Here is a 12873-nt window from a genome sequence, read left to right as displayed (position 1 = left end):
AATTTGGCAGGAGCGAGAGTGCGATATTTTTCATCCTTTTTTTTTTCCCCCAGGCTCACGATGGCAGCTCCGAGCTGCAGGAGATCATGAGAAGGCGTCAGGAAAAGCTGAACGCCACGGCCACTGACTCGGGAGTGGAATCGTTCGATGAAGGAAACAGTCACTAAGTGTTTGTGGTTAATGAGTGCACCCGTCCTGCCATTATTTCACTGTACATCCTGGGAAGAGTTAAGTTATTGTCACTGTCTGTACATATGTGCCTGGAATGGAAGCGAGGGACTGCAGGCTGTGAGCGTGGGAATCTGTGATGTCACGCCGCACCGGGGCCAGACACGGTTAGGAAGTGTGGCGAGGGTTTCCCCGTGTAACCCAGCACACCACCTCCTTCCCCCAGACCTGTTCTGAATGACACAAGATCCGAGCACTGACCGTGCGTCTGGGGTCTCCCCCATAGCCGGAGCAGGTGCTATAACCATCCCTGACCTTTCTGACTGCAGCCTGAGCTGCCTCTCGTCTCTGCCCTCACTGTCTGCCTTCCCCCTCCTCCCGTGGGAAGGTCAGAGAAGCTGCTGAAGGTTTGCGTTATGTACATATGTTATTCAGGAGATTATACAATATGATTCTTATTACATGGGACCCCGTGGGACTTTCTTTTTTGCAAAGCTGCTGCCTTCTGCCTCTCATAGAAAGCCAGGAAGGCTTTGCTGTGTTTGATGCTGAGCAAAATCAGTCGACGTGATTGTCGACGACGATGATGATGTGCAATTTCACTGTAGTACAAGCAAGAAAACTTGGACTGGATGCATAACTGTGAGCGGCACAGGCTGGTGGTGTAGCTGCCTTTTCTGCAAATTAAGAACCATTTTATTTCAAACTAACGAGTGTGTGAACAATCTGGGGCCCCACAGCTCAGGGCTTAGCTGCTTCTGATGTGACTCTCTAGAAAAAGCAAATTGCTAAGTAGCTTAGCTGTCTCTGCTCAGCGGCAGTGAGTTTGCCCTCCGTCCTTCTCCTGACCATTGCAGCATTTGTCGGTCATCACTATCTGTATGCAGGGGAGGGGGACCATGCCCTTAGTCTGCGAGATCAGCTGCCTGACCTGAGCGCCGGGCAGCGATGGCTGTGCCAGTGACCCGGGGGTTACAGGGGCAGCTCTCCGTCTACCAGGGACTGTTATGTTGGGGGAAGCCCAGTGCTGATTTTGTAAGTAAATGTATTTGTTCTGCTTTCCACATCTCTGTATAAAGTGTCTTCAGAATGAGAACGCTGTATATTTTAACGCAAATCCACGTAGGACTCCTAGCTCGCTGGTTTCATGGTGCCTTTTTCCTATGATTGAGCTGAACGTTCAATAAAAAATATTGACTGTAGCTGGTCTGAGTGTGTTCATGTGCCTGCTCCACACCTAGAGGAGGAGGAGGAGGAGGAGGAATGTGTGTGCATGGACGTCCTGTCCCTTCCCCAAAACTACAAGACTGGAAGATTCATTCAGCAGCTCTGCTGTGGTTACAGATCCAGGCGAATGTGCGCTCTGAGGAGGGCAGGGCCATGCAGGCTGAGGAAGGACCCATCCTTTTCTCTCTGATGCATAAAACGGACGCTGGCAGTGCAGCAGAATTAAAGGACTTTGTAGGTTATCAGTGTGAGGAGAAGCAGGGGAGCCCCCCTAGCTGGCACTGAGACTCTGGTTTCTGGCCTGAGCCTGTCACAAATAGAAAACTTTGTGCTCTGGCAGTGCAACAAGAAACACAAGGAAGAGGCAGCCTGGTGGGTCAGAATCAGAGGTGAGCGCGTGTTAATGGTGAGGGGAGACTGCAGCAGACGCAGACAGTTAGGGGCACATGGGGACCCTGCTGTGACTTTTAGCCAAATAGTGAAATTCCTGGGGGTAAGGTGGAGAGTCCTGCAGGCAGCCCCGGCTCTCAGCCACTCTCAGGCCCGAGTCACTGCTGCACGTGTGGGAATTTAACTGCAAAGAGAGGCACACGCGGAGCACTCGCAGCCTGCGAGGCGCAGATTAAATTGGTCCCACTTGTTAGACGTGACCAAGCAGTCCCATCTGGTCCCCATGCAGGCGTCTGTCTTCTCACTGTCAGCTTCCACGCACGAGGTTTTAGAAATAATACTGCAGACGGAAAGGCGGTGCGTTTCATGTCCTGAGCTGGAAAAGAGAGAGCGAGAGAGAGATCAGCACAAGCAGGGACTGGACATTACTGGCAGCACAAGCAGGGACTGCACATTACTGGACATTACTGCCAGCATGGTTCCAGCTGCTTAAGGGGATTCAGGGGATGCAGAAGCAGCCCTGGTGCATGGGCTCTGGCTGAAGGAATCTCACTGCAATGCTAGGGGGGCAGAGAGCTGGGGGGGCAGAGAGCTGGGGGGGCAGAGAGCCGGCTGAAGATTTGTTGCCTGCAGAGAGGAGCTCTCTCCTGATCCAGCCCTTCCCCTCCAGGCAGCCTGCAGCAGAGAGGGGGGGATCAGAACGGGGAGATTAGGAGAGGGGGATCAGAACGGGGAGATTAGGAGAGGCTGCAGGATGAGAGGGGGATCAGAACGGGGAGATTAGGAGAGGGGGATCAGAACGGGGAGGTTAGGAGAGGCTGCGGGATGAGAGGGGGATCAGAACGGGGAGATTAGGAGAGGCTGCAGGATGAGAGGGGGATCAGAATGGGGAGATTAGGAGAGGGGGATCAGAACGGGGAGATTAGGAGAGGCTGCAGGATGAGAGGGGATCAGAACGGGGAGATTAGGAGAGGCTGCGGGATGAGGGGGGATCGGAACGGGGAGATTAGGAGAGGCTGCGGGATGAGAGGGGGATCGGAACGGGGAGATTAGGAGAGGCTGCGGGATGAGAGGGGGATCGGAACGGGGAGATTAGGAGAGGCTGCGGGATGAGAGGGGGATCGGAACGGGGAGATTAGGAGAGGCTGCGGGATGAGAGGGGGATCGGAACGGGGAGATTAGGAGAGGGGGATCAGAACGGGGAGATTAGGAGAGGCTGCAGGATGAGAGGGGGATCAGAACGGGGAGATTAGGAGAGGGAGATCAGAACGGGGAGATTAGGAGAGGCTGCAGGATGAGGGGGATCGGTTGGGGGGCAGATGTCTACGTGTGAGAGAGAGGGGAACGAGTAGGGGGCAGTGTACGTGTGAGAGAGGAGTGACCCGTGCTGGGGGGGGGGGGGGGGGCGTGCGTCAGTCATTTTTGGTGGGGAGTTAGAGAGAGGATGGTAGGGACGCCTCCCTCCCTCCTCCGCTCCCCACCCTCTCCAATTCACCTCCTCCCAGATGCTGGAACCTCTTCCTCCCACTCCCCAGCCCTTCCTAGCCCTCCTCAATCCAAGAGCTTGGCTCTCTCCCTGCTCTTCCCCATCCCATGTTCCTAATCTTCTCCCTCTCCATCCTTAGTTCTCTTTCCTTCTCCTTCTCCTCCCCCCATTCCTGATTCTCCTCCCTTTCTCTCCCTCTTCGCTGTACTGATATTTAATTATACAGACTGTTAATTGCAGTGTAAGACAATGTTGTAATGAAAGTTTGCTGACTTGCTTCAGCATTTTGCATCGTTTGCCACAGGAAACTAGGGGCACGGTGCCTTAGACCTCTTGTCTGGGGGGGGTGACAGCACTAACCCTAACTCCGACATTGGCACTGCGTGGATATAATAAAATATCCGGGGTAACTGGCACCGACGGCTCCACGTGAGCAGGGGTGGTGGATAGGCTGCAGGGAAGCCCTGTCCTCACCAGCTAGGAGGTGGCCACGTGAGCACGGGTGGTGGATAGGCTGCAGGGAAGCCCTGTCCTCACCAGCTAGGAGGTGCTCACGTGAGCACGGGTGGTGGATAGGCCGCAGGGAAGCCCTGTCCTCACCAGCTAGGAGGTGTCACGTGAGCACGGGTGGTGGATAGGCCGCAGGGAAGCCCTGTCCTCCCCAGCTAGGAGGTGCTCACGTGAGCACGGGTGGTGGATAGGCCGCAGGGAAGCCCTGTCCTCACCAGCTAGGAGGTGGTCACGTGAGCACGGGTGGTGGATAGGCCGCAGGGAAGCCCTGTCCTCCCCAGCTAGGAGGTGGCCACGTGAGCACGGGTGGTGGATAGGCTGCAGGGAAGCCCTGTCCTCACCAGCTAGGAGGTGGCCACGTGAGCACGGGTGGTGGATAGGCTGCAGGGAAGCCCTGTCCTCACCAGCTAGGAGGTGGCCACGTGAGCACGGGTGGTGGATAGGCTGCAGGGAAGCCCTGTCCTCACCAGCTAGGAGGTGCTCACGTGAGCAGGGGTGGTGGATAGGCTGCAGGGAAGCCCTGTCCTCACCAGCTAGGAGGTGCTCACGTGAGCACGGGTGGTGGATAGGCCGCAGGGAAGCCCTGTCCTCACCAGCTAGGAGGTGGCCACGTGAGCACGGGTGGTGGATAGGCTGCAGGGAAGCCCTGTCCTCACCAGCTAGGAGGTGGCCAAGTGAGCACAGGTGGTGGATAGGCTGCAGGGAAGCCCTGTCCTCACCAGCTAGGAGGTGGCCACGTGAGCACGGGTGGTGGATAGGCTGCAGGGAAGCCCTGTCCTCACCAGCTAGGAGGTGGCCACGTGAGCACGGGTGGTGGATAGGCTGCAGGGAAGCCCTGTCCTCACCAGCTAGGAGGTGCTCACTTGAGCACGGGTGGTGGATAGGCTGCATGGAGCCCTGTCCTCACCAGCTAGGAGGTGGCCACGTGAGCACGGGTGGTGGATAGGCTGCAGGGAAGCCCTGTCCTCACCAGCTAGGAGGTGCTCACGTGAGCACGGGTGGTGGATAGGCTGCATCGATGCCCTGTCCTCACCAGCTAGGAGGTGGTCACGTGAGCACGGGTGGTGGATAGGCCGCAGGGAAGCCCTGTCCTCACCAGCTAGGAGGTGCTCACGTGAGCACGGGTGGTGGATAGGCTGCAGGGAAGCCCTGTCCTCACCAGCTAGGAGGTGGTCACGTGAGCACGGGTGGTGGATAGGCCGCATGGAAGCCCTGTCCTCACCAGCTAGGAGGTGCTCACGTGAGCACGGGTGGTGGATAGGCCGCAGGGAAGCCCTGTCCTCACCAGCTAGGAGGTGGCCACGTGAGCACGGGTGGTGGATAGGCTGCAGGGAAGCCCTGTCCTCACCAGCTAGGAGGTGTCACTGAGCACGGGTGGTGGATAGGCTGCAGGGAAGCCCTGTCTTCACCAGCTAGGAGGTGCTCACGTGAGCAGGGGTGGTGGATAGGCTGCATGGAGCCCTGTCCTCACCAGCTAGGAGGTGCTCACGTGAGCACGGGTGGTGGATAGGCTGCATCGATGCCCTGTAGTCACCAGCTAGGAGGTGCTCACGTGAGCACGGGTGGTGGATAGGCTGCATCGATGCCCTGTCCTCACCAGCTAGGAGGTGCTCACGTGAGCACGGGTGGTGGATAGGCTGCATCGATGCCCTGTCCTCATCAGCGAGGAGGTGTTCAAGTGAGCACGGGTGGTGGATAGGCTTCATCGATGCCCTGTCCTCACCAGCTAGGAGGTGCTCACGTGAGCACTGGTGGTGGATAGGCTGTTATCGATGCCCTGTCTTCACCAGCTAGGAGGTGAGCACGGGTGGTGGATAGGCTGCATCGATGCCCTGTCCTCACCAGCTAGGAGGTGCTCACGTGAGCACGGGTGGTGGATAGGCTGCATCGATGCCCTGTCCTCACCAGCTAGGAGGTGCTCACGTGAGCACGGGTGGTGGATAGGCCGCAGGGAAGCCCTGTCCTCACCAGCTAGGAGGTGCTCACGTGAGCACGGGTGATGGATAGGCTGCATCGATGCCCTGTCCTCACCAGCTAGGAGGTGGCCACGTGAGCACGGGTGGTGGATAGGCCGCAGGGAAGCCCCGTCCTCACCAGCTAGGAGGTGCTCACGTGAGCACGGGTGGTGGAAAGGCTGCACGGGAGCCCTGTCCTCACCAGCTAGGAGGTGCTCACGTGAGCACGGGTGGTGGATAGGCCGCAGGGAAGCCCTGTCCTCACCAGCTAGGAGATGCTCAGGTGAGCACGGGTGGTGGATAAGGCTGCATGGGAGCCCTGTCCTCACAAGCTAGGAGGTGGTCACGTGAGCACGGGTGGTGGACAGGCCGCAGGGAAGCCCTGTCCTCACCAGCTAGGAGGTGGTCACGTGAGCACGGGTGGTGGATAAGGCTGCATGGGAGCCCTGTCCTCACAAGCTAGGAGGTGCTCACGTGAGCACGGGTGGTGGATAGGCTGCATGGGAGCCCTGTCCTCACCAGCTAGGAGGTGCTCACGTGAGCACGGGTGGTGGATAGGCTGCATGGGAGCCCTGTCCTCACCAGCTAGGAGGTGCTCACGTGAGCACGGGTGGTGGATAGGCTGCATCGATGCCCTGTCCTCACCAGCTAGGAGGTGCTCACGTGAGCACGGGTGGTGGATAGGCTGCATCGATGCCCTGTCCTCACCAGCTAGGAGGTGAGCAGGGGTGGTGGATAGGCTGCATGGAAGCCCTGTCCTCACCAGCTAGGAGGTGGCCACGTGAGCATGGGTGGTGGATAGGCTGCATCGATGCCCTGTCCTCACCAGCTAGGAGGTGGTCACGTGAGCACGGGTGGTGGATAGGCTGCAGGGAAGCCCTGTCCTCACCAGCTAGGAGGTGCTCACGTGAGCACGGGTGGTGGATAGGCTGCATCGATGCCCTGTCCTCACCAGGTAGGAGGTGCTCACGTGAGCACGGGTGGTGGATAGGCCGCAGGGAAGCCCTGTCCTCACCTGCTAGGAGGTGGCCACGTGAGCACGGGTGGTGGATAGGCTGCATCGATGCCCTGTCCTCACCAGCTAGGAGGTGGCCACGTGAGCACGGGTGGTGGATAGGCTGCATCGATGCCCTGTCCTCACCAGCTAGGAGGTGCTCACGTGAGCACGGGTGGTGGATAGGCTGCAGGGAAGCCCTGTCCTCACCAGCTAGGAGGTGCTCTCGTGAGCACGGGTGGTGGATAGGCTGCATCGATGCCCTGTCCTCACCAGCTAGGAGGTGCTCACGTGAGCATGGGTGGTGGAAAGGCTGCAGGGAAGCCCTGTCCTCACCAGCTAGGCGGTGGCCACTAGAGCACGGGTGGTGGATAGGCTGCATCGATGCCCTGTCCTCACCAGCTAGGAGGTGCTCACGTGAGCACGGGTGGTGGATAGGCTGCATCGATGCCCTGTCCTCACCAGCTAGGAGGTGCTCACGTGAGCACGGGTGGTGGATAGGCTGCAGGGAAGCCCTGTCCTCACCAGCTAGGAGGTGCTCACGTGAGCACGGGTGGTGGATAGGCTGCAGGGAAGCCCTGTCCTCACCAGCTAGGAGGTGGTCACGTGAGCACGGGTGGTGGATAAGCTGCATCGATGCCCTGTCCTCACCAGCTAGGAGGTGGCCACGTGAGCACGGGTGGTGGATAGGCCGCAGGGAAGCCCTGTCCTCACCAGCTAGGAGGTGGCCACGTGAGCACGGGTGGTGGATAGGCTGCATCGATGCCCTGTCCTCCCCAGCTAGGAGGTGCTCACGTGAGCACGGGTGGTGGATAGGCTGCAGGGAAGCCCTGTCCTCACCAGCTAGGAGGTGGCCACGTGAGCACGGGTGGTGGATAGGCTGCATCGATGCCCTGTCCTCACCAGCTAGGAGGTGCTCACGTGAGCACGGGTGGTGGATAGGCTGCATCGATGCCCTGTCCTCACCAGCTAGGAGGTGCTCACGTGAGCACGGGTGGTGGATAGGCTGCATGGAGCCCTGTCCTCACCAGCTAGGAGGTGGCCACGTGAGCACGGGTGGTGGATAGGCTGCATCGATGCCCTGTCCTCACCAGCTAGGAGGTGGCCACGTGAGCACGGGTGGTGGATAGGCTGCATCGATGCCCTGTCCTCACCAGCTAGGAGGTGGCCACGTGAGCACGGGTGGTGGATAGGCTGCAGGGAAGCCCTGTCCTCACCAGCTAGGAGGTGCTCACGTGAGCACGGGTGGTGGATAGGCTGTAGGGAAGCCCTGTCCTCACCAGCTAGGAGGTGGTCACGTGAGCACGGGTGGTGGATAGGCCGCACCGAAGCTTTGTTCTCACCAGCTAGGAGGTGGCCACGTTCTCGTAGATGACGTCGCTGATGCGGAACTGCTGCTGCTTCTTCTTCCACAGGAGCTGCACGCACTGGTGGATGAAGACGTACTGTTCCTGTCAGAGAGAGAGAGAGAGAGCATTCAGCTTGAGCCACACAACACCCTGCCGTCCTGAAAGTCCTGCCTCTTACAATAGGTGCAAAGCTCAAACAGCCTGGACGTTTCCCTGTGCTCTAACTGAGCAAATATCTGACGGGAAGTAAGAACTTCCTTTGGTTCACAGCTGCAACATGAGGAGATGCTCCAGCGCCTCGCGTGCCTGTGAGTTATACGTCCATAGTGCTTATTAATATTAATTCTGTGCAACAAGAGGGAGATGCATGAAACTCACACCCAGTGTAAGCGACAGTATCTCGCTAGCTAAAGAGGATTAGCACAGTGCTCAGACCGTGGCCATAAGCAGCGATCACGCACATCTGGCAACGCATTTTGAAAACGAGGGCTACCTTGCCTCCTCACCCCTTTTTTTCCCCCCCAAAACAGAGCCTAAAGCAAGCAAGCAAGCCAGGACCCATGCGTTAGTGCCTGCCGGCAGCCGCCTCTCCCGCACTTACACATTCAGGGTGCGAGACATGGACGACATTTCCCTCGCACAGCCCAGGCTTTTTGATTTCAGTTTTAAGACCCAGTCACAGGTCCTGTGTAAAAGTGAGTGATTCTGTAAATCTGCAAGGTAAAGCCTTTCATTTGCACTTCATCTGCCTGTGAAAGGTTGTTCTTTTATTTTCAGCACATAAGAGAGTGGGAAAATCATGGCAACTTGGTTTATTGCACGCCCCAGCCCCTAGGACTGGGCTTCCCCTTGTGTCTGTCCGGAGAACCCAACAGGACCTGACCCAGTAACCTGCTCCTCCTCTGTAGTGAGGAAAAGGAGATCGTGTAATTGCAAACTGGGGAAACAAATGTACAAATGTATCAAGGGAACAGAGTCCCTCATCCCCTCACATGTTTCTCGTGTCCTGGGGAGGAGTCAGCAAACACCCTGACCTATCGATAATATGAACACAGCTGTAAGCAGGAGTAAGCGGCACCCTGCTATACCACAATATGTCTGCATGGAGGCAGGCTCATGAGCCTAGGGGGACCCTGGATGCCAAACCAACTAGGCAGCTGCTCATCAATAATCTGGTAAAAACATCTTGTTAGCAACTAAGGCCGATTTGAAATTTATGATTATCTTTCTAAAACAAAAACAGTTGACCACTGTCGAAGCTGCAATTATTGGGTGTTTACAATACTCTAATAAATGGCCCAAAATTGATCACTTTTAAAGAACACAGAAGTTTTATACTAAGTTCCCTGTACGTACCTGGATGAGCCCAGACCCTGGGTTATGTCACCAATCCAGCAGAGGGAGGCAGAGAAAACATTCTCCTGACTCTGACGTATACCCTGGAGCACCACCTGCAGTCCCTCAGTATTTCTCTGTTCCCTGTCCGTACCTGGATCAGCCCAGACCCTGGGTTATGTCACCAATCCAGCAGAGGGAGACAGAGAAAACATTCCAATGACTCTGACGTATACCCTGGAGCACCACCTGCAGTCCCTCAGTATTTCTCTGTTCCCTGTACGTACCTGGATCAGCCCAGACCCTGGGTTATGTCACCAATCCAGCAGAGGGAGACAGAGAAAACATTCCAATGACTCTGACGTATCCCCTGGAGCACCACCTGCAGTCCCTCAGTATTTCTCTGTCCCCTGTACGTACCTGGATCAGCCCAGACCCTGGGTTATGTCACCAATCCAGCAGAGGGAGGCAGAGAAAACATTCTCCTGACTCTGACGTATACCCTGGAGCACCACCTGCAGTCCCTCAGTATTTCTCTGTCCCCTGTACGTTCCTGGATCAGTCCAGACCCTGGGTTATGTCACCAATCCAGCAGAGGGAGGCAGAGAAAACGTTCTCCTGACTCTGACCTATCCCCTGGAGCACCACCTGCAGTCCCTCAGTATTTCTCTGTTCCCTGTACGTACCTGGATGAGCCCAGACCCTGGGTTATGTCACCAATCCAGCAGAGGGAGGCAGAGAAACGTTCTCCTGACTCTGACGTATCCCCTGGAGCACCACCTGCAGTCCCTCAGTATTTCTCTGTTCCCTGTACGTACCTGGATCAGCCCAGACCCTGGGTTATGTCACCAATCCAGCAGAGGGAGGCAGAGAAACGTTCTCCTGACTCTGACCTATCCCCTGGAGCACCACCTGCAGTCCCTCAGTATTTCTCTGTCTCCCAGCAGAGGTGGATGTTCCTAACCCCTGCAGTCTGTGGTAGTTTGTTATTTTTTTAGTCAGGTAGTTTAGGAGTTAATTGTTTGCAGACTTTCTTTTTCTCTTGAAGAGAGCCTGTTCTTTTCATTTAAGTTATTAAAAAAAAAAAAAGTTTTATTTTTCTTCACAGCCTCCCGGGAGGTTGCCAAGTCCTGGGGGGACTATCCCTCCTGGTTCTGAGGCTGCCGGAGTTGGGGAGGTTTTGTACCCAGCAACCACTCCTGGCAGGGGTGATATCGGGGGGCCCGGCTCACTCACCCTACTTGGAGCAGCTCCTGGGGGCCGGTTCATCAGGTAAAAATAAATAAATAATTCTTGACAGCTGAGGCTGAATAGTGGGTTATTTACCTTTGGTGTTCGGCGGGGCTACGCCTTTGTTTTTTTGCCGGAGCTTCTGTTAATTTTCTTTTCCTTTTATAGTTTCTTTCATTTCGTGCCGGTTTTTGCATTGTAATGCCGCGAGGCGCGACTTGCCGTGCTTGTGGAGACGCGTGCGTCTCTCCAGGGAGAGTCTCTGTTCATCCTGTCTCCCTTGGGGGGAAGGCTCATCAAGTTTGCCGATAACAAAAGGGACTCGGCCACTTCGCGCGGCCCAGCTGCTCTCCTGCCCCGGACTCATTTCGCTGCAGTGCTGGGACTGAGGCACTCCTGCCTACTCTGAGGGCGGCGACACAACAAGCTATTCAGGGGGCTTCTGACCCGCCTCCGCTGTCGCTGCAGCCAACGGTCCCTGGTCGGGACAAGCCGCGCGAAACAGGGCCATATTTATCGGCTGAAAGCCTGGAGGAGATTTCAGACTCTTCTTCTTCTTCTGCTTTTTCAGGGGATTTTATTCGTTTTCTTCGCAAACCTTACAAATCTAAGAAATTTCATAAGAGACATAAGGGTCTCTCTTCTGATCAGAAGTTAAAGCCACGTTCCTCTAAAAGGGCCAGATCTAAGGATTTGGGGGTGCGGTCAGCTCCGAAGCGTCCCCTTCGTCAGGGTCCGGATCAGACAATTTTTTTCTTTTTCAGAAGATTCTGAGCATGGCTCTTTACCTATCCCGGACAAATCCCTGCCGGAGGGGGATCTAAATGAAGACCCTGCTTTGGGTGCTAGTTCAGACCCTCATGTTGTGGATGGAGATGATCCCAAGGTAGTCCGACTGCTTAGAAGAGAGGAACTTGGTCCATTAATTCCAGCAATTTTACTGGAGTTGGGTCTAGAGGCTCCAGTGAAGGATTCTCGGATGGGTGACGTTGACCCAGTGTTGCTTGGCCTTAGAGGTCCCATGACATAATTTCCTTTTCATCTTTCTCTCACAGCCCTTCTCTACAGGGAGTGGGTTACTCCTGAGTTGGGGCTTAAGGTAGCACGAGCCAAGGAAAAGTTGTATCCATTACCTGAGGAAGCTTTGGAAATTTTAAAATTTCCTAAGGTGGATGCCGCTGTTTCAGCCGTCACTAAGAAAACAACTATTCCAGTAACTGGGGCTACGGCTCTTAAAGATCTCCAAGATCGTAAGCTGGAGGTTCAGCTTAAGCAAATTTTTGAGGTTTCTGTTCTTGGTGTGCGGGCGGCCATGTGTAGTAGCTTGGCTTTGTAAGCTGGACTAAGATGGGTCCAGGCTTTACAGAACAATTCTTCCCTCTCTGAAGAGGAAGTTGCTCAGGCTGGTAGATTGGAAGCTACAGTTGCTTACACTGCAGATGCTTTATATGATCTCCTTAGGACCTCAGCTCGTTCTATCGTTGCTTCAGTATCGGCTCGCAGACTTCTCTGGTTGAGGAATTGGTCTGCAGACGCATCCTCCAAAGCTCAATTAGGGGCTTTACCCTTTAAGGGAAAATTGCTATTTGGTAAGGAATTGGAAGATTTAATTTTGTCCCTTGGGGAAAATAAGATTCACAAATTACTAGAGGACCGTCCTAGACCTAGAAGCTCTTTTTCTTCTCGCTCTCGTTTTCGGTCTAACAGAAGATTTCGTTCTTCTTGTCCGTCAGCTCCTCCAGCTAAACAGTCTTCAGGTAGACATCAGAATTGTTTTCAGTCCTTTCGTGGCCGCCGCTTTGACAGACCTGGAACTTCCCAAGTCTCAGGAGGCACAAAGTCTGTCCAATGAGATAAGGCTGGTCCTTTCTCCGGTTCCTGTCATAGGGGGCAGACTGTCTCTGTTTTACGGCGGATCAATGGGTTCTATCAGTGATAAATCAAGGTTACGCTTTAGATTTTGTTCGGCAGCTTCACCACCGGTTTCTAATTTCCCCGTGTTCTTCTCTAGAAAAGCGTCTCATAATCCAAGACTCGCTACAGTGTTTAAGCGACCTAGGAGCTATAGTTCCAGTTCCAACATCGGAAAGGTCGTTATTCAATTTTCTTTGTTGTTCCCAAAAAGGAAGGAACCTTTCATCTCATTCTCGATCTCAAAAGAGTCAACCATTGTCTAAGGATTCCAAAGTTTTGGATGGAAACTCTCCAGTCTGTCATAGCTTCGGTACA

The 12873-nt window shown here is 55.3% G+C and overlaps 1 protein-coding gene across 3 annotated transcripts in view; it reads right to left on the bottom strand.

Moving 5' to 3' along the window:
* The window catches only part of PTPRO (protein tyrosine phosphatase receptor type O), a 187256-nt gene continuing 174383 nt past the window's right edge, over positions 1 to 12873 (bottom strand). For all 3 annotated transcript variants that reach the window (XM_029597366.1, XM_029597367.1, XM_029597368.1), the window contains 2 exons: positions 8074 to 8181; positions 1 to 2161 (listed from right to left, as the gene is read on the bottom strand). In XM_029597366.1, coding sequence (XP_029453226.1) covers positions 8077 to 8181 — 105 coding nt within the window. In that variant the 3' untranslated portion in view covers positions 1 to 2161; positions 8074 to 8076. The remainder of the gene's footprint in view (positions 2162 to 8073; positions 8182 to 12873) is intronic.

This window comes from Rhinatrema bivittatum, chromosome 4 (genome assembly GCF_901001135.1).
Source record: "Rhinatrema bivittatum chromosome 4, aRhiBiv1.1, whole genome shotgun sequence".
NCBI lineage: Eukaryota > Metazoa > Chordata > Amphibia > Gymnophiona > Rhinatrematidae > Rhinatrema > Rhinatrema bivittatum.
This window is presented reverse-complemented; position numbering and strand designations above follow the sequence as displayed.